General features: G+C 47.0%; 4 protein-coding genes across 10 annotated transcripts; 1 reads left to right on the top strand and 3 right to left on the bottom strand.

Moving 5' to 3' along the window:
* Positions 1–454: 454 nt before the first annotated feature.
* Gxivspla2 (phospholipase A2 group XII) lies at positions 455–2056 on the bottom strand. Of its 2 annotated transcripts, XR_013081890.1 has the most exons (5): positions 1816–2056; positions 1507–1721; positions 1100–1167; positions 543–1030; positions 455–510 (listed from the first exon to the last, which is right to left on the bottom strand). XR_013081890.1 is itself a non-coding variant. In XM_076784618.1 (4 exons), the coding sequence occupies exons 1-4, from the start codon at positions 1908–1910 to the stop codon at positions 713–715; spliced, it is 696 nt and encodes a 231-aa protein (XP_076640733.1). In that variant the 5' UTR covers positions 1911–2056; the 3' UTR covers positions 455–712. The 2 variants fall into 2 exon arrangements, 1 of the variants encoding a protein (XP_076640733.1); XM_076784618.1 differs by having other exon boundaries at positions 455–1030.
* Positions 2057–2131: 75 nt separating this feature from the next.
* Positions 2132–3449, bottom strand: LOC143352297 (uncharacterized). 5 transcript variants are annotated; one of them, XM_076784650.1, is made up of 3 exons: positions 3323–3449; positions 2493–2614; positions 2132–2424 (listed from the first exon to the last, which is right to left on the bottom strand). In XM_076784650.1, the coding sequence occupies exons 2-3, from the start codon at positions 2589–2591 to the stop codon at positions 2227–2229; spliced, it is 297 nt and encodes a 98-aa protein (XP_076640765.1). In that variant the 5' UTR covers positions 2592–2614; positions 3323–3449; the 3' UTR covers positions 2132–2226. The 5 variants fall into 5 exon arrangements, with proteins under 5 accessions (XP_076640765.1, XP_076640751.1, XP_076640774.1 ...); XM_076784636.1 differs by having other exon boundaries at positions 2493–2633; positions 3323–3416; XM_076784659.1 differs by having other exon boundaries at positions 3223–3362.
* On the top strand, positions 3284–10727 carry Garz (Sec7 domain-containing protein garz). Its single transcript, XM_076784521.1, has 13 exons — positions 3284–3417; positions 3566–3915; positions 4153–4351; positions 4428–5264; positions 5335–5726; positions 5810–5987; positions 6057–6172; positions 6252–6440; positions 6520–6855; positions 6938–7146; positions 7215–7460; positions 7537–10087; positions 10568–10727. The coding sequence occupies exons 2-13, from the start codon at positions 3796–3798 to the stop codon at positions 10667–10669; spliced, it is 5475 nt and encodes a 1824-aa protein (XP_076640636.1). The 5' UTR covers positions 3284–3417; positions 3566–3795; the 3' UTR covers positions 10670–10727.
* A 646-nt stretch (positions 10728–11373) lies between these two features.
* Positions 11374–18515, bottom strand: LOC143352269 (zinc finger CCHC domain-containing protein 24). Of its 2 annotated transcripts, none has more exons than XM_076784598.1 (4): positions 17082–18515; positions 16634–16937; positions 12212–12376; positions 11374–11667 (listed from the first exon to the last, which is right to left on the bottom strand). In XM_076784598.1, the coding sequence occupies exons 1-4, from the start codon at positions 17307–17309 to the stop codon at positions 11510–11512; spliced, it is 855 nt and encodes a 284-aa protein (XP_076640713.1). In that variant the 5' UTR covers positions 17310–18515; the 3' UTR covers positions 11374–11509. The 2 variants fall into 2 exon arrangements, with proteins under 2 accessions (XP_076640713.1, XP_076640722.1); XM_076784607.1 differs by having other exon boundaries at positions 11409–11667; positions 16662–16937; positions 17082–18427.
* Positions 18516–18827: the final 312 nt, after the last annotated feature.

Genomic DNA, 18827 nt, shown 5'->3' with positions numbered 1-18827 from the left:
CATGGGTTGGCAGCATCTCTCTTTCTATTACTTCCGGAACGGTCATCTACGCTACCCAAAATCAAGACATGTAACTTGTAAGTCAGTGAAATAATTGCTTCGGGAACTCGGGACGTCAGGATTCGTCTCGAGTCGAGCTTGAAATTGTCTTACCCGTCACCGTCGTTTTTCTTCCGGTCTTTTCGCACCTTGGATGGTTGCGAAGATCCCGAGTTTCCCATTCTATCGCGATCCTATCTATCGACGCGACCCTCTATCGTGCGGAAAACATTACTAGATAATTTTACGTTTTTCCTTTTTTTGTAACGGAAAATCCGTGAAGAGAATCGTGGTCAAAATGAGATCAACGGAGACTGCTTTCCCTTGTTTTCCGACAGAAACAAAAGTAGGGATAAACATTCGCGGTTTGAAAATCCGTACAGGATATCGGGAGGAATTTGAATGGTCGGAGACGTGTTTTCGAAATTATGATCATCTTTATTGGTCGAGTACAAAAACATATTCTTATCGCTGTCGACGTCAGGATTCATGATTTGTCCCACTAATACTATGATTTATTTAAATTAGGAAAAGCAAATCGGTGAAAGAGATTCGAGTCAAGAAGTTTTCAATATTTCCTTCTCGGAGAGCTTCGGTGGAGGAGTACGCAGCGCCTAGCGGTTAATCGAACGAAAGAACGACGAACGGAAACCGTCTACACCCGTTCAAGATTCTACAGTTCGCCGCCGGCCTGTGCGGCTTTTTTCGGTTTCTTGTTCTTGCTCCATTTATCGCCGCAATAGCAGGCCTCCTTCTGCGCATCCATGTAACTTTTGCAGCCCAGAGTTGTGGTCCCCGTGAAAAGCATCTTCGCAGCTGCCTTGCACGTGTTTATCACCGCCGCTGTTTGATACCCCTCGCAATATTTGTACAAACATCTTTTGAACTCCAGATCGCACTTCTCCTTATCCATGTTGCAGGTATCGTAGCAGATATCGTGCGCGTCGCAACATTTGGTCATCTCCGCCAGAGGTAAGTACTCCTGATTGATCTACAATCAGTTAAATTACCCATTTACAGTATGCAGCGAATTCGAATTGGACCAATTTGTTGTTTTTACCTCTATCCCTAAAGACCCGCATCCATTGCTCTGCGGTTTATGATTCCAATCCGGTTTTGGCGTAATGCCTGAAATCAAAAAACATTCCCGCCACTTCATTTGAAAATAGCAACCAATCGCATTCGACCATGTCACCTAACACGCGTCTTCTGCCAATCCTTACGAAGCTCCTTTTTCTACGAATAACAATTATTACCCTTCCACTCGAATCATTTAGCATTGTTCATTATCAACAGTAAATGCTGTGTCTCGGTACTGTTCGAAAACTGTTCGTTTGTATGCGCGTGCAAGATAAATTGCGCGTCGCAAACATGTCGGTTGGTCCGACCAATGGCAGCCGGATCGTGAACTCATTGTGGACTAGGTTTAATAAACTGCGATGAAATGGCGACAGGTTAATTACGTACCCGCTGGACACTGGAAAACACAGTGTTCTTCGACCGCGGCATCAAATACCTCGTGAATGTCCTTGATTTTCCTCGCCACGGTAATCGCATTTTGAAATAGATCCTCAAAGACCGATTCCGCGGATAAAACGGCGTCCCTTAGATTCGATAACAAACCGCTGCCATAACCGGACCAAGCGTACGCCATAAAAGTCAACGCGTAGACCAGCACTTTCCTATATCGCGAAAAATCCATTGTTACGTGTTCTCGATGCACTACTGACTCACTCTTCCACTGGTCCGTGGATATTTTTAGGTGAATCAACTCACATAGGTGTTCCGGATCGTGGACACGTGGTGGCAAACGACGAAGTACTTTTTGGCGATTCAATTTCGTCACGCAGTATATACATATGTACATACATAACATTAATCGAACGGTCATCTGACGTCGATTTAACGCGTTAATAAAAAAAGAAAAAAAAAACAGGGAAGCAAAAAATGTGGCGTCATTGAAGGTTTTGTAAATTAATGGATATTTTCTGTATTTGGTTCGTTACACTGTTCGAATTTGTTGCCATATCTCATGGTGATGAATCTATAGATTCTTGAAAGTGGGATTTTTTAAGAAATTACAGCGTTCAAGTTCCTTTAAGTAATAGCATTTATTACATTAAATAAAAAGAATGAACTAATGTAGCATAAACAATTGTTGCGGTATTAACATTAGTTCAATGCGCGTTACAGCTTCTTCACAAGTTCTCCATTGTCGTACAATTTTTTTACATCTGTGCCACCTCCAAGGCAAATACCTTTCACAAATACCCTGGGGACTGTCCTGGCAGAAGTCATTTCACCCAGTATGTCTTGGATATCGTCACCATCCTCTCTCTCGTCCAACTCGATGGCAGTATACTTTTCTTTTAAACTATCAAACACCTATAAATGTTGTTAGAGAGTAAGTATCGGATAAAGCAAAACGACTAACTTATGGAATTTTATAATACCTGCTTAGCCATTTTGCAATAAGGGCATCTTGACTTGGAAAATATGACCACTTTGTCCGATGCAATGATCTGTTTGACCTGTTCTTGAGTCACTGTCATGTCAGCTTCTCTGGTGCTGGAAACTGAACCCATTCCGTTTGTCTAAATAAATTATTACCCGTAAAAATAACGCAATTTTTGCATGGTAATTAAGAGATCGTTAGAGTGTTTAAGACTTAAAAGTTCTATATCGCTCATCTTGCAATCGCTGTTGCAGCATTCGTAATCCGGGCTGGTTGCAAAAATTATGTTTGCCATACCACTTATTAAGCTCGGTGATATTTTATACATTTTGAGTTTAAGATATTGCTTGATAGACGTAAACATGATCGACTGTTTCCACTCGGGTCAATTTATCCGTTTTAGGTTAATGCTCGAATAGAAGATGCAAAGTGCGATAAAAAACAAATGCCTAACGCGTGATATTCGAATATAGATTTGACAAGTGTTGCATTCACCGTATGTCATTAAATTGTTTATGCGACAATTGCGTTAACAAACAGAGATTCTAGTCGTCCCAAATTCATTTACAACACATAGTTTACCTTAACGATAATCAAAAATGTTCACGAACGTTTGAACACTGAAAAGTATCGGTATACGTATGGAATGCGATATCCTGTTCAATGATGAAAAATATTGCAACGTAACTTTCAAAATGACTCAGAATAAAATTGTGAGCTGAGAGTACCTGCTCCAGCAAATGGTGTACGTGTAAACGATAATCGATTACAAAGCACAAGTTACGGCTGGTAAAACGTGAATTTCCAGCGAAAATTAATTTAACTTACGATAGATGTTTCAAGTATATTAATTTTCAGTAAAAGATTATGTTTATCTGATCATGAATTATGCTCGATCATTCTACTTGAAGCTCCATCGGAAGGTAGGGCATACCGCGTACTTATTTCATTTTCTCAGGCGGAGAATGTAAAGAATAATTACAATCAACACGAAGTCGATTACAATAATGAAGATGATTCTTGTTTTTTAATTCATATTCATTATATTTTGTTAATAGCGCAAATTTTCAGCGTCTTTCGGAGTTTGTGGGTTTTTTGATTCAAAGTACCGCCGACAGATGGCATGACAAGGCGGGCGGAGCGCTGTCTTTTGTCGACGGTCGAACATCTTCCCAACCGACTAGTCGATGACTATCGTGTTGGAAGTGTTCTTTTGACACTTGACGTTACACGAATTATCGAGCTGTTTGTAAGGTTTCTTTCGGAGTAGAAATGGTGTAAGAAACAAAGCCTTGGGGACGATGAGCAGGATCACGAAAATGGCCTGTCCAGGAGGTGGTCTGTACGTCGTCGAGAGCGAGGTCTGCCTCCTTGTGACGTCTATGAGACGGGTCACCCGATGGTCTTCGCATTCTCATCAGGTTAGAGAACGTGTTGTCAATTGGTTTCCGTTGCAGCGAAATCTTCCTTTTATTCAACAATAAAACAGAGAATACACGTAGTCGCGGTAAAATGTACATTCATTCAACTACCGTGATCACGTGCGTTTAGTTTTATCCTTATCGAATCGAGCACCTCCTGACACTCAGTATGGCAACACCCGAACGCGGTCATGCTCTTTTTTACGGTGATTTGAAATTTTTTCGATTCTTTTCCAGGACGAAGACCAGGATAATCTCGTGAAGGGCTTGTCTAATTTGAAGGAGGCTCTGAACGAAGCGAAAGATTTGTCTCAGCTAGAACCTGGAGTGTTTTTAGCACCGTTTCTGGAAATTATAAGATCCGAAGAAACAACAGGACCCGTTACAAGCCTCGCGTTGTCCGCCGTTAATAAAATAATATCTTACGGCTTGATCGGTGAGTGTTATTCAACCTGTTGAGTCCGTACTCGAAGATACACGTAATTAATATAGACTGTTTTGCTATATTTCAGATCCTGAACATCCGGCTGTAGGCCAATGCGTCGAGGCCGTTGCAGACGCGGTAACGCACGCAAGATTTGTCGGAACCGATTCTACGGGGGATGGGGTTGTTTTGATGAGAATACTTCAAGTTCTAAGAGCTCTCACTTTGTCGCCGGCCGGAGATTATCTGTCGAACGAAAGCATTTGTGAAATCATGCTCAGTTGTTTCAGGATATGTTTCGGGACGCATCTGAGCGAATTGTTGAGGAAAACGGCGGAGCATTGTCTGAGAGACATGGTGCAACATCTGTTCACTCGGTTACCCCAGTTCGCGGACGACACGAGGGCGTTATTGAACATGAAGAAAATGAGAACCGATGGCATGGAAAATACTCGTAGCAAGAATAGGAGAAACAAAAATCATTACAAACAGAAACCTAAACCAAATCCGGAGGACACGGAGGACAGCGAAATTCAGCCCTTGAACTCCGTCGACAGGGTGAAGCCGAGTCATTTGGCGACGACGCCTGTTGCTCCTGGAGGAAATATTGTAGATATGCAGGGATCAATGGATCAAGGAACTGCGGAAAACACGGAGGATGAAAACAAGGACAACGGTGGAAAAGATTCGAACGGGAAAAGTGACGCTTCGAACCAGGAAGACAATACGGTAGCGAAGGGAAAGGAAGGGGATGCGGAAGATGCAACGAAATGTAAAGATAACAGCGACGGAGCTGCAGAAAGTACAAATAACTCGGTAGAAAAGGAACAGGTCCAACAGGAGGAGTGTAAAAATGTAGAGAAGAACGAGAAGGAGAAGCAGAATCAAACGGAAAAATCCTCCGTGGTGAAGCAAGAGAGCCAGGGTAATTAAAACGATTACGGGTTTTTTTTTCAGTTGGCAAGAAACAATCATTTGTACGTGTTGTTTTGCAGAGAACCAATCGATCAGTGACGAAAAAAGCTCGGAATTCATACAGTCTCCGACAGGAAGCGTCGAGGATTTATCGATAGATGAAAGCACGAATAGCGGATACAAAGCGTCGAAAATGAAAGAAATCGAACAAGTCGAGGAGTACGTTAACGCTCAAGGAGTTCGTTTCATGCCGTTACAACAATTGGTGCCGTACGGTGCTCTATGCGTCCGTGAATTATTTCGATTTCTCGTGTCCCTCTGCAACCCTTTCGACAAACAGAACACCGGAGAAATGACTCATCTCGGTCTGAGTTTGTTGCAAGTAGCGTTGGAAATCGCTGCCGATGTTCTCACCAACTTTCCGTCGTTGCTCGCCCTCGTAAAAGACGATCTTTGCAAGAACTTGATTTTGGTAAGGCAAATGACAAGCATTCTCTCGTGCGTTCACACGAAATTCTCAACCGGCAATCTAATCGTTTGAATTCGATCCGTCAGCTTCTTGGCACGGATCGGCTGTCGATCCTTGCAGCCGATTTGCAAGTGTCCTTTCTGTTGTTCGAATCGCAGAGGGAACATTTGAAATTCCAAATGGAGCATTACATAACGAAATTAATGGAAATCGTGTGCTCGGACTCGAACAGGATAGCGTACGATCAACGAGAATTGGCGCTCGGTATGGACCAACCACGCGATACAAGCGATTTCGATTTTCTTATGCCGATTTTCCTCTGTTTTATTTTAGAAGCGATTGTGAGACTGTGGAGGATACCCGGATTACCGGCAGAACTATATCTGAACTACGATTGCGGCTTGTACTCGACGAACTTGTACGACGAATTAATGAAGCTTCTGTCGAAGGTATACATATTTTGTGTTGCGATACGGAACGATTGAAACAGAGACAAAAGATTTGTATGCGATAAATTTCTGATGATAGAATGCATCCACGTTTATGGGCACTATGTACAGTATGCAGTTCATTTCGTTGGACGCTATAATCATGCTGATATCTGGCATGGAAATCAGATGCAAAGGGTACAACGAATTGTGCAAACCTTCGCGACACAGCGCTTCGCCGAATCTGCCTACGCGAGACGAATTACGCGGCATAAAGGCCAATAAGCTGGTAATTGTCGGCGTTCGTTGTTTCTCAATCGGCGTTTGTCGCGAATCAATCGAGCTCGATCGTTTTGCGTATTTTACAGTGGTTGGTGGTGGGAACGGAAAAATTTAACGAGAGCCCGCGAGAAGGTATCGCCAAGCTGACGGAATACGGCCTATTGGGTGGCAGCCCAGGTAATCCCGATCCGGAGCAAGTAGCCAAATTTCTAAAGGAGAATCCCAGTTTAGACAAGAAAGCTATCGGAGAGTATATCAGTAAGAAGGAAAACAAAAACGTTCTGAACTGTTTCGTCCATAGCTTCGACCTGAGGAACACGCGGGTCGATCAAGCCCTGCGTCTCTATTTGGAGTCGTTCCGGCTTCCTGGCGAAGCGCCACTTATCTCTTTGTTGCTCGAGAAGTTCGCGGAACATTGGCACGTAAGTTTGAAAGCGAAATATTTCTATCGTCGACGATGACGTAACGGGCACACGCGTAAAGAATCTACGTCTGTTTACCCAGGATAGCAATGACAAGCCGTTCGCGTCGGCTGACGCTGCGTTTACCTTGGCATACGCCGTGATCATGTTGAACGTCGATCAACACAATTACAATGTCAAACGGCAGAACAATCCGATGACCGCCGACGCATTTAAAAAGAATTTGAAAAAGGTTAACGGTGGATCGGATTTCGATCAAGATATGCTCGATGAAATTTATTCGTCCATCAAGTAAGAATCCCTTTATGTTACGTGATTCGCGGTTTGATTTCCTGTGTAACGATATTCGACATTATTAGGGGCGAGGAAATTGTAATGCCAGCGGAACAGACCGGATTGGTGAAAGAGAATTATTTGTGGAAGGTTCTACTGCGTAGGGGCGCGGGACCTGAAAGCATCTATCTAAAGGTTGGAAACGCCGGTGAATTCGTGGACAAGGAACTAGCCGAACAAGCTTGGGCTTCGATCATTAGCGCGCTTTGCCGAGCGTACGACAAAGCACCCGATAAATTGTTGCAGCGTCGAGTCGCCGAGACGTTCCTTCGGTTCGTTACACCTTCGCGGATCCAATATCGAACGATCGAACGATCAAACAAAATGCTAACAGCCTTCCTTTTTTAGATGCGCCTCGATAAGCGCTCACTACGGCATGACCAGCGATTTGGACACGCTTGTGGTCAGTTTGTGCAAGTTCACAGGATTGGCGACCGGTGGCGAGCCCGAGCAAGTAGTGTCGTATCTCGGCAGAAGCGGTAGGTGTCAGTTGGCCGCGAGAACCCTCTTTAAAATCACTCACATGCACGGGGACGCGATGAGAGCCTCGTGGAAGAACATCGTCGACTGCCTGCAATCGTTGTACAAAGCAAGGTTGCTGCCGAATAGCCTCACCGAAGGGGAGGATTTCATAGACCCGTCCGGGAAGATATCCCTGCTTCGAGAACCGACCACGCCCAAACAACCGCCTCCGGATCAAGGAATATTCTCCAGCTGGTACTCGTACATAGCTCAAGACTCATCCCGCTTCTCTCAACCGGCGGGAGCGTCCACGAGAAAAAAAGCGACCGAGTTCGTGGCCGGCTGCTACCTCAAACAAATCATCGAGGAGAGCAAATTCTTGCAGGTCGAATCGCTTCGGTCTCTTGTCGGTGCTCTGGTCTTCACCAACCATCAGGACGAGGACGTGTCGGTGTTTCTGCTGGAGCTTCTATTGGAAGTGACCATTCAGAATCGCGACAGAGTGATGTGTATTTGGCCGATAGTGCAAGCACACCTGGACAGTCTACTGACGACAGCCGCGAGAGAGAATCATCCCTACCTCCTGGAAAGAGTAGCGGTTGGAATGTTGCGATTGGCGATCAGATTGCTGAGAGGGGAGGAGTGCGCGTGGACCGTTCTGCCTCCTCTGTTACCGCTGACCCATTTACCTTCGGCGACGACCGCGCCTCTCGCTCGACAGATCGCGTACGGATTGTTCGAGCTGTTGAAAATCGGCGCGGCCAACATTCATAACACGGAAGACTGGAAAGTGGTGTTCAGTCTACTGGAATGCGCTGGCGCCGGTGCACTGTCGCCGAAGCAGTCGAACACGGTGTTGGATGAGGCAACGAATTCCTCGAGGTCGTCGGTGTTGGATCCCAGACCCATTAGCCCCGTGCCGGAGTGGATGCTGATGTCGCCCACGGGAACGGAAGCACCTTTGCCGGTAGCCGCCGACACGATTATCTTGGATCGCGACCTGCAGCAGCACGACCCGGCTGCGCTGATCAAGTGCTGCGACAGCTTAACGTTTCTAGTCAGAGATGTGGCGCACGTGACCCCTTTCAACTTCGAGCTCTGCATCCGTTGCGTCAGGACCTTCGCCGAGGCGGTTCTCAAGTGCACAGGCAAGAGAAGCAGGGTACACGCTACCATCACGGAGGAACCGACCGGTTACCAGCAGACCCCCATTCAGCTGCTGGACCTAATGCACACGCTGCACACTCGAACCGCTCAGGTGTTTAGATGGTGGGCGGAAGAGGGAAACGCCGAGCAAGCGGTTTCTCTGTGGCCGCAGGCGTGGAGGCCGCTGCTCCAAGGCATCGCGAGATTATGCTGCGACGCTCGTAGGCCGGTTCGCACGGCCGCCATTACATATCTACAAAGCACGCTATTGGCTCACGACTTGGCCCAATTATCGGCGGTCGAGTGGTCCCAGTGTCTGGAACAAGTGCTCTTTCCTTTGCTCGCTCAACTATTGGGACCGATAGCAGCGGACGATCCGATCGGAGTGGAGGAAACGAGAGTCAGAGCTGCGATGCTGCTGTCCAAGGTCTTTCTTCATCATTTGAATCCTCTGTTGACTCTTCCCGGATTTCTACCTCTATGGCTGACCGTCCTGGATCTGCTTCGCGCTTACATGCACGCGGACAACAGCGAACTCCTGTTCGAAGCTATACCGGAGTCTTTGAAGAACATGTTGCTTGTGATGTCTTCCACGAACGTTCTCGTGTCCAACTCGAATCTGTGGGCACCCACCTGGAGGACTATCGACATGTTCCTGCCGAATCTGAAGGAGGAACTATTCCCCGAGCCACCTCCGCCGCCACCGGCGTCGCAGGCACCACAAACTCCGCAAGTGATCAGCTTGGTGGAGCAACAGCAACCGTCGTTTTCGGGATCGATAGCGCCGCAACCGGACAACAGGATCGGCGAACCGATGCAACCGGTGCAGCAGGATACGAGCGCCGATGTTGCATCACCGACGGAACCTACGAATTCCAGCCCGGTCACCACGAACAACGCCGTCTCTGTTCCGGTGGCGGTTCCGTTGTTCGACGAAAGGGAACCGCAACAGGTGATCACGCTGGTGAATCAACAGCCCCCGAGCGTGTCGAGCCCGGTCGCGGTGCAGCCGGCCGCGCAACAGGTTTTCGACGTGTGTCAATCGTCGCCTATAGTCTGCCGATCTACCATTGGGAATCATGAAACAACGATAGCCAACCAGGAGGATCTCGAACGAGTACCAAAGATCGAGAACGAGCAGGAGCATGTGGTCGCAGCCGAATATGAGGAACAGAGGCAGCAACCGCAGCAGACCTCGCCTCGACAACATTCTGTACAGCATTTACTCTATAAGCAGGAACCGCAACACGTTGGGACGGTGAACTCCTCGCATCGCGCGAACTCGTCCGAGGTGAATCAATGTCTTGCATTTTAGCAGGAATGTCCCGCGGATCGTCGGCTGGTCCCGCGCTAGTTTCCCTCGTATTTCCCCTTATTTCGTCTTTTATTTCCTCGTTTACGCTCGCTGTCGTTCTAATTGCTGATCCGTGACCTCTTTCAGCCCCACGCACGACGTCGAGTAAATCACGAAGAGAAGTGCGGCGAGAAACGCTCGCGAAAACTTGTTAAATTCGAATCTCGCAATCTCCGAGTAGTCGCCCCGCCGAGGCGGAAGAGGCTCTGGATCAAGAACGTCGTTTATCGTTTCGCTTCGTAACGCTACGCGTGATCCTACAGCACGACCCACTCCCAAGACTCGTCGTTCGTTAGCGTCTCGTTTACTTTTCTTCTCATACCTTTGATCGTGCCGTAGATAAACGCGCGCGAACCATAGCCGAAGAGCGGGATCTGCGTGCAACAAGCCAGAATAACCGGAATATTTTCTTTGCAGACGACAGCTATAAGCTCTACGGTGGCGACGATCTTTAATTCTGCGGCATATTTTAGCGAGGATCCCGTGGCGGATCGACTGTTCGCCGTGACCAATCCTTGACCACTGTACATTCGTTATGTATATTGTATGATATAAAGTATTTCTATGAAGTACGAGACACGCCACTGGTCCCAAACGCGCTGTCCTACCAAGGAAGAGGGAATGCTATCGATGAGAGCGATACGACGAACAGATATCTTTGTCTCGCGTATCCATATTAATAATAATATGTCACGGTGTAATTGACATTATTATTAATATATACATATACATATATATACATACACATACTTGTACAGACCATATATATATATATATAAGTACGGAAAGTCGGGTGTTTTGCGGTGCGGGTATCGTGTTTCCTGACATTTCGCGGTCGCGTTATTTTTAAACAATGTCGACGCGCGCGATTCTTCTAGGATTTGTACAAGCGAGTCGCAGACGGACCATTCGCGACTCGTGACCGGTAGGTAATTTGCACGCGGATCGCCATGGGCGAGCAATCGGCGAATTGTAACGAGAGGAGAGCCGCGCTTTTCGTTTCTCCGCGCAGCACGCCTGGGCTTCGATCGATCCGACCCGTCCGACGCGGCCATTCGTCGACGACGCTTTCGACCATCGTTTCCACGCGTCTGGTGTCCGTGAATTCCTCGGTTGAGATTGTGGGACTTCTCGGCGAACGCGTGGGCACGCGCGCGCGGCTATGAGAAACTCCGAGCGACTATAATTAGCCTCGGTGGAGCCGGAATTGTTTTAGCGCGTCCCTGACTACATCGTATTCCGGTCTCCCGGTTTGACAAGTAAACAGTAGACTCTTTGCGTGCGTCAAGAGCTCGGTAGCCTTCGGTAGCCTTCGGTAGTATCGTAAAAAAATATATATCAGGGCGTCGATTCGTATTATCACAGAGCAGCGCCATCGCGGCGGGTAACCTCCAGCCGGTCGCTTACTGGCGTCTTCGGCAATAGTAGCCCAGGGTCTTGCACTTCTGGCATAGGTGTTGCGGGTGAACCTTGCTCTGGTCCGACACGTCCAGCCCGTCCGGTTGCTCCAGGGGTCTCTGTAACGATCGAGGACCATCAGTCGTCGGTTGAGAGGCCGTAACCCGTTGCGTAACCCGTGCGAAAACGTGCGATCCTAATTGCCAGCCGTTAGCGAAACACCGGGTTCCGTGGGGACTCGCGAGACTCGTGGCCAAACGATATTTATATTCTGAAAGTTTTATTCGCCCGGCGCCATAAACTAAAAATACCGTTTGTCGGATAGGAGAAGGTCCCAAGCAGTTTGCTTTCGGCCGATGGGCAACGCGTTTTCCGGTCGCGTCCTACGTAAAACGTTCGAGCGTATATTCTGCGCGCAGCGCCGGGCGATCAACGGGAGCACGATTACGCGACTATAATTAGCTTTCGCCGGTTCCCGCGATATTTCGACGCGGTTTTGTTTGTTCGACCAAGACGCCGCTCGCCGGTCCATCCGTCCACCGGATCACCGATCGTTATCGAACGCGCCCGCTATCCGCAGAAAGAGAGCGAATGCAACAGGTGCTAACGATCGCGAGCGTTTACGTAAGCGAAATCCACACGGGAACGGAGAATCGCAGTTACCTGCTTGTGCGGGTAGACGTTTATATGGCATTTGATGCATTCTTGGCCCATATTTGCCCAGCTGTTGCCCGACATCCATTTGCGCTTGCACTTGGGACACTTGTACTCGCCGAAGCATCTCTTGCTGCCTTGGTACGGCGTGAGGCCCTCGCCCTTCGGCCGCGCCTGCAATCGGGACGCACGGTCGTTACGATGGAACGTTCTAATTAACGCGTTACTCATCGGTGTATTTTAACCCTCGAACAGCGGAGAGCCGACGAGACTGGCTTCGAGCGTTTCGCGAAACCGCGCAATTTTTCCCAACATAACTGCTGTTAACGTTATGAACGGCTAACGCGCCGTGCTCTCTCGGTCTGCCGCCACTGCGAGCGAGCAACAACAATTAACGAGTTACAGCTGCTGCGGTGATCGGTTCACCGCACACCTATTCAATTACTTACGTATTTACTACCGAGCCCGCGAGGACTGTTACAGCTCTTTTAAGGGCCCGGGATAGTCACGTGACTTTTTAATTAATAATTTTCATTCACAGCCTTCAGACACAGACTTAAGATTCGTCTTGGTCTTGATCCGACGGGTCTTTAAGTCTGTGACTAAACTTGTCACATTTTTTGCTCTGTATTATCGATATTATGAATTCTGACGCCAGAAACGTGCTTCAAGTTTTTGGCTTTATTTCGCAGAGAATCAAGACAAAATATAACTCAATTTGTGGCTGGAGATATTTTCTAGTGCGCGCTGCTCCCGATTTCATCCTGAAAACTCATCCAATGGCATAAAAATGCTTGGATTCCACGGCATGTACATCGTCAATTTTTGGCCTACTTCTAACGCTTATATTACCAAATGTCTGCATAATCTCGGCAGCTCCTGACCAGCGCGCACTAGATTGAACCTTCCTCTTTCGAATGAGCCCTTTACCAGCGACAAAATATTCTTATATAAGTACGAAAACTTGAGGCACGTAAAACCATTTTTTGACGGTAATGTAGTCACTCCACTTTATCGCGAATCTACGAAAACCGGAGAAAAAATTGCCGGATTCAACAGAGTCAACAACAGAGTCGAAGTTCGTTCGTTCTATCGAAGAGCCGTCGCATCAAACGAGCTGGCTGGAGGCGGTCTCTCTCCTTGCGTCCACTCACTTTGACTTTCTTTGCACCTTTTTTCATCTTCGCTTTCCAATTGAACAAACGATGGATTTGCAATTGAAAACAACGATGAAACGACGCGTGTCGATACGCGTTTGTTTCTCGGCTCTTCTCGATAGTATAATACAAATGAACCTTTATTCTTGAATCTCCGACTGAGCTAACCTGTATGTAGAAGGAAGGCAGCTGCGTAGCAACGAGCTAGCGTACTTGCCGGAACTATAAACAGAGATAGATCCCTTCGCGGGTGCCTGGCCGCTAAATTCATGGTGTTCTAAATTCATTGCGAAGGGAGCCTCGCGCCGTTGGCTCGTTGCGCCCAAGTCCATATATGGAATACCTCAGACCAGGGCTGCTGTAGGCCCGCTACACACATCCGTTGTTTTAACGTGCGGCGATCGTGCGGTACCGGAACTGCGGTTTGAAGTACTATGGATTCAATTAGACGCTGCACATTTGTTCGAACCGTACCCCGTTCCTCAAAGGAACGCACGGTCGCCGCAATCGTATATGCGATGGTCATTACATTGTCGCATGTCAGTCGATGTACACGTCCGTTATTCTGTCGCACGGTCGCCGCGCGTTAAAACAACGGATGTGTGTAGCGGGCCGTAACTTCTTTTCCTCCATGGTCCACACGACGCTCCCACCATACGTCAATACCCACTCCATTGGCAAAATCGATGGGAAACAAAATTATAAACAAATGCCGAGAAATCTTGTTGTCTCATTCTGCCGCGTTTTGTTTCGTTCGCTTTCTTCGTTGCGTCCAATCCCCTCCACCAACGTCCATCGCGGAGAGAGGAACGTGAGTGAAATGGATCGTGGCAGAATGAGATATAGATACGACTCTCTTTTCCCCTGTGACTGCCTAGTTTATAGAAAGACGTACGCAGTGGTGGTTTCTTGTCCAAAGAGGAAGGTAGAGGAAAGGGTCACAAGTGGCTGACGAGCCACCAGCCCTGCCTTAGACCATATACAGTGACTCCCACTAATATTCGGCATAACTTTGTCAATATTGGACAATACTATTTGAAATTTTTTTGAGAAGTTAGAACAATTGGTTCGCCACATAACGTGAAAAAAATGTTTGATTAAAATTGCAATTGGTCGAAGTTGCAGAGAAAGTACTAAAAGTTGTATTTTGCAACCTTTTTATGCGGGCTTATATTAAAAATTTAAAAAGTACGTTTTGTACATCTGTATCAATTATACATATTCTGAATATTTCATCTAAATCGGTCAACGTTGCAATGAGCTACGTTAGTTTAACGATGATAACTTAGGGGTGAAAGTCGCAGAATTTTGGCCTTTTCAAGAAATTTCGTCCTTATGTGATGATTTTGAAACATCTGTAGCTCATTACAACGTTGACCGATTTTGATGAAATTCTTAGAATATATATAATTCATACAGATCTACAGATCGTACTTTCGAAATTTTCAATGTAAGTCCATATAAAAAAGTTGCAAAATACAACTTTTAGTATTTTCTCTGCAGTTTCGACCAATTGCAATATTTTTGTAAATTTTTTTCACTTTATGTAGCAAACCAATTGTGCTAACTTCTTAAGAACATCGAAGTTGTATGGTCCAATATTAACAATGTTATACGAATTTTAAAAGCGTCCAAATATTAGTGGGAGTGACTGTAAACCTATAAACACGGCACAGATAATTTTTCCTTGAAGAAAAGATAACTGAATTTGTGACGTCACAGCTGCGAAAGATGTATGTATAAGCTACGCTCATTTACCCACCGACCATAAGGAGAGTGCCAACGTTTGGCTTTTGGGTGTAGGGGAGGGGTGTCAGCGGGCGCACAGAGTACACGGAAAGAATGAACAGGATAATTTGAAAGAATTTTGCAATTTATCATGAAACAATATTAAGTATATTTAAGATACAAATGGTTATTATATATGTTTTTATGATATTTGATTCAGAAGATTAACAACTTTTGCATATTATGCAGGTTACAGAATGTTTTTTACATATAAATCGATCATATTTAGAACATTTTAAGATAGGACTGCTATTTTTTCAAAATTTACATCTACCTCGCTTGTGATTAGTTATTTATTATTATTTATTATTATTATTAGGCTGCGGATCTTTATGCAGTTATAGCAAAATTGAGTAGATGAAATTCAAAATTATTAAAAAATTTTTAAAATTGAAGATCAATATATGATTTCTTCTCTATTAAAATTATTAAGAGAAGAAATAACATTCAATTTAGTTTCTATTTCTCGTGATCGAGAATGTGTAATGGCGTGGCGGCGCAAAAGCGGCGTCGATCTGCCGTATCAGCCATTTTGAAATTAGCTTAGGAATTATCTCGCGACGTCACAAATTCAGAGATCTTTGCATCACTGGATTTTCTGCTTTCCTATACACACACTATACCTATGCCGGGTCTACAAGTATATAACTTAGACCAATATACTTATAGACCCAGCATAGGTATAGTATGTGTATAGGAAAGCCGAGAATCCAGTGAAGCAAAGATCTCTGAATTTATGACATATAATATGACATACAATAATAACTAATCACAAGCGAGGCAGACGTAAATTATGTAAAAATAGCAGTACTACCTTAAAATGTTGTAAATATGATCGATTTATATGTAAAAAACATTCTGTAATCTGTATAATATACGAAAGTTGTTAATCTTCAGAATCAAATATCGATTCCTAAAATAGTTAATACATAATACAATTATTACTTCATACTTCATTGTAAAACTTCATAACACATAAAGAATAAACAGTTTGTATCTTAGATATACTTTATGTATTGATTATTTCATGATAAATTGCAAAATTCTTTGAAATTATCCTTTTCATTCTTTCCGTGTACTCTGCGCGCCCGCTGATCCCCCCTGCCCCCATCCATAAGCCAAGCATTGGCTCATTTACACATTTTTGGAAGCTGTGACGTCACAAATTCAGTTATCATTCCTTCAAGGAAAATGATTTGTGCCGTGTCTATAGGTTTATATGGTCTAAGCAGCGTTGCGCGCACAGATGCTCTGTCCTCTATACTCTACGCGACTATTCCACGGAGTATCTCCGGTTTCTGAAAAGCGAAGCGCGTGCACGCGGCGTTAATGGGGCCAAACTCATCGACCGTGTCGGCCGATGACTACCGTATGACGTCATGCTCGCCAGAGAGATACTGTTTGTTGTCTCAATTAGCGTTCAATTGGGCACCGTATCTATCGCGGCGTTGCATCGACCGACGCGGGTCGTTTGAGACAGGAATACTGTCTCTTTTGCGGAGGTATAGAGACACCTGAGGACAGTCTTTGATGTAGTGGCCCTTTTTGAAGCACAAGTGGCACAAGTAGCTTGGCGGCGGTCGTTTGGTCGATTTACGATCGAGCAGGCCCAGCTCCGTGAAGTGATCCGCGAGGTCACCGATGCTGTCCGCCAGGTTGCCTCCTAGAGCGCCGGAAGGGCTCAGCCCGGCCCCTGCCCCTGGCCCTGCTCCCGCTCCCCGGGGTCGATGCAGATAGGGCTGCGACGCCGTCGTCGGGAAGCCGCTCCAGATCGTCGGCAGGAGCTTGCTCTGAAGACACAACCGATGGTATCTGGTTATTCGCTGGCGTCACAGAATCAACGCCGACATCATCTATTCTCTTGTTCTCTATTTACGAGCACACCGGAGTACCGAAAAACAGGGTCTCGGACGGCTGGAGATCGACCGATGTACCTGATCCGGTGGCTGAGCGCGATTCTGATCGGCGATCGCTAAGTACACCCAGTTGAGCAGATGAGGCGAGTAATGCGGTTGCTGAAGCGACTTCTGGCCTTGGCTGCCGATGCCGTTGATGCCGTTGATTGGTCCGAGGCCGATCTGAGACGGCTCCTGCAGCCGCAGGTGTTGAACCGCTGGTCTCGGATGACAAGCTGCCATACCTTTAGTTTCGCGGGCTATCATCGAATTTTCGACTGCTCTCGATCAGTCTCATCGATCGCAACGTCGACGCATCCCTTTCGAGGTTCTCCCGGTGAAAGATCCGCGCATCTTCGACGCCAACGATCGCTCAGGGGCGCATCGGTTCCTCGAACGCGATACGCGTACCTCGAACTATTCGTTCCTCGAGGTCGAGTCGGAGATCGTTTCGCTTTTACCGCATCATTCTCGAGATGTAGACGACTACTGCGTCGCGGCCGGTCCTCGGCGAGAAGACACCATTCCTCGTCGATGACGAAGCGTGCTCGTTCGTCCCGAACGGATCTGGCAACTTCGCGGGAAGAATAATTCCTGTCCGGCTCTGACTTCTCGCGCTGGGATCGCACGCAGCACGAGCGGTTTTGTACGGTCTCACGCACACGAGCGTCGGGATACGAGTCGGTGCGCATTCGTTTCGACGTCGAACGCTCGAGACGATCGTCGCGACGTTTTCCAGTAGTCTTCCTGACGAACGTTCGATCACAAACCGCTAACAAAACTCATCGGAAGGACGCGATGGACCGTGACTCTCGAGAGACGAACGCGTTTCCCGGATTACGACGGACGCGTTCCCTCGGAGGGACTGACTTGGATCTGAACCTGCACAGTGTCGGTTCGGCTTGGCCCGGCCCGACCCGGCCCGGCGCGGCGCGGGGATACGTAAAAACGCATACAGACGAATCTTAGGCAGCGTTAAAGACCCCCGCCATGTGGTGCGGCTATTTCAGTGCTTGCTGTCCACGGAACGGCAACAGCCTGCTCACCCAGCAGCCTGCCCGCTGCCGCGGATCAACCTCGAGAGCTTTCCTAATCTACGAGTCTCCTACAATTTTTCTGCTCGTCAACTCGCGTGTCGTTCGTTTACTTATACACCTCTACCGTAGATCGGCCGCGAAATTAGTCTTCGTCGTCTCGTGGAAAGGAAACCGAACGACGCAAACGGTATTTCTCTCGGACCGGATCAGACCGTCGCGTCGCACGATTTTATAAAATGTCAGCGAACCCTTTCTATAAATAACACCGCGATATCGATTGGACGCGATATTCGCCGGGCGTTCGACGAATCGATCCGTTAACGTAAGAGCGATGACTTCAACGCGGTCTCGGATCGTAAATCCCTTCGGTCGAAAAGTCTGCGAAACGTTTTCGGATCACCGTCATTATAAATTCGACGTAAGAGAACATTCCGTCGTACCCTGAGTTTGTTCGCTGCTCGATAAATCGTCGTCCATTCGAGTGAGAATTATCGTACGAACGCACGGGTTCCGAACGGTCGGAATAAGCGTAGGTTGGCTGCACCTCGTGGACGGAGAACAAGGCCGGCATTTAAGCGATCCTCGGCATCGGCATCGCGACCAGCCTCGCTCGACGTTCGAGCCGGAAGACCTTCGAAAAGTTTCTGGCATTCGACGGCAGTTTGACCGCGCGCAGCGACCTTTCGCCTCTGCGAGAGAAGTTCGGCACGCAAAGTTCAGCCACGGTAATTTCGTTCCCTCTCACCTT

The sequence above is a fragment of the Halictus rubicundus genome, chromosome 1 (genome assembly GCF_050948215.1).
Source record: "Halictus rubicundus isolate RS-2024b chromosome 1, iyHalRubi1_principal, whole genome shotgun sequence".
Lineage (NCBI taxonomy): Eukaryota > Metazoa > Arthropoda > Insecta > Hymenoptera > Halictidae > Halictus > Halictus rubicundus.
The sequence above is the reverse complement of the archived record's forward strand: the minus strand, read 5'-3'. Positions and strand labels throughout refer to the sequence as shown.

Coding starts and splice junctions, on each gene's coding strand:
- Gxivspla2 (XM_076784618.1), bottom strand. CDS start 1,910: ATGTATGTACATATGTATATACTGCGTGACGAAATTGAATCGCCAAAA. Junction 1,722..1,815: donor CCACGATCCGGAACACCTAT/GTGAGTTGATTC, acceptor TTCGCGATATAG/GAAAGTGCTGGTCTACGCGT. Junction 1,031..1,099: donor GCGGGTCTTTAGGGATAGAG/GTAAAAACAACA, acceptor AACTGATTGTAG/ATCAATCAGGAGTACTTACC.
- LOC143352297 (XM_076784636.1), bottom strand. CDS start 2,624: ATGGGTTCAGTTTCCAGCACCAGAGAAGCTGACATGACAGTGACTCAA. Junction 2,425..2,492: donor ATTGCAAAATGGCTAAGCAG/GTATTATAAAAT, acceptor CAACATTTATAG/GTGTTTGATAGTTTAAAAGA.
- Garz (XM_076784521.1), top strand. CDS start 3,796: ATGAGCAGGATCACGAAAATGGCCTGTCCAGGAGGTGGTCTGTACGTC. Junction 5,727..5,809: donor TTTGCAAGAACTTGATTTTG/GTAAGGCAAATG, acceptor TCGATCCGTCAG/CTTCTTGGCACGGATCGGCT. Junction 7,147..7,214: donor GAAATTTATTCGTCCATCAA/GTAAGAATCCCT, acceptor CGACATTATTAG/GGGCGAGGAAATTGTAATGC.
- LOC143352269 (XM_076784598.1), bottom strand. CDS start 17,309: ATGATAGCCCGCGAAACTAAAGGTATGGCAGCTTGTCATCCGAGACCA. Junction 16,938..17,081: donor GCGCTCAGCCACCGGATCAG/GTACATCGGTCG, acceptor TTGTGTCTTCAG/AGCAAGCTCCTGCCGACGAT. Junction 12,377..16,633: donor ATACCTCCGCAAAAGAGACA/GTATTCCTGTCT, acceptor TCCCGATTGCAG/GCGCGGCCGAAGGGCGAGGG.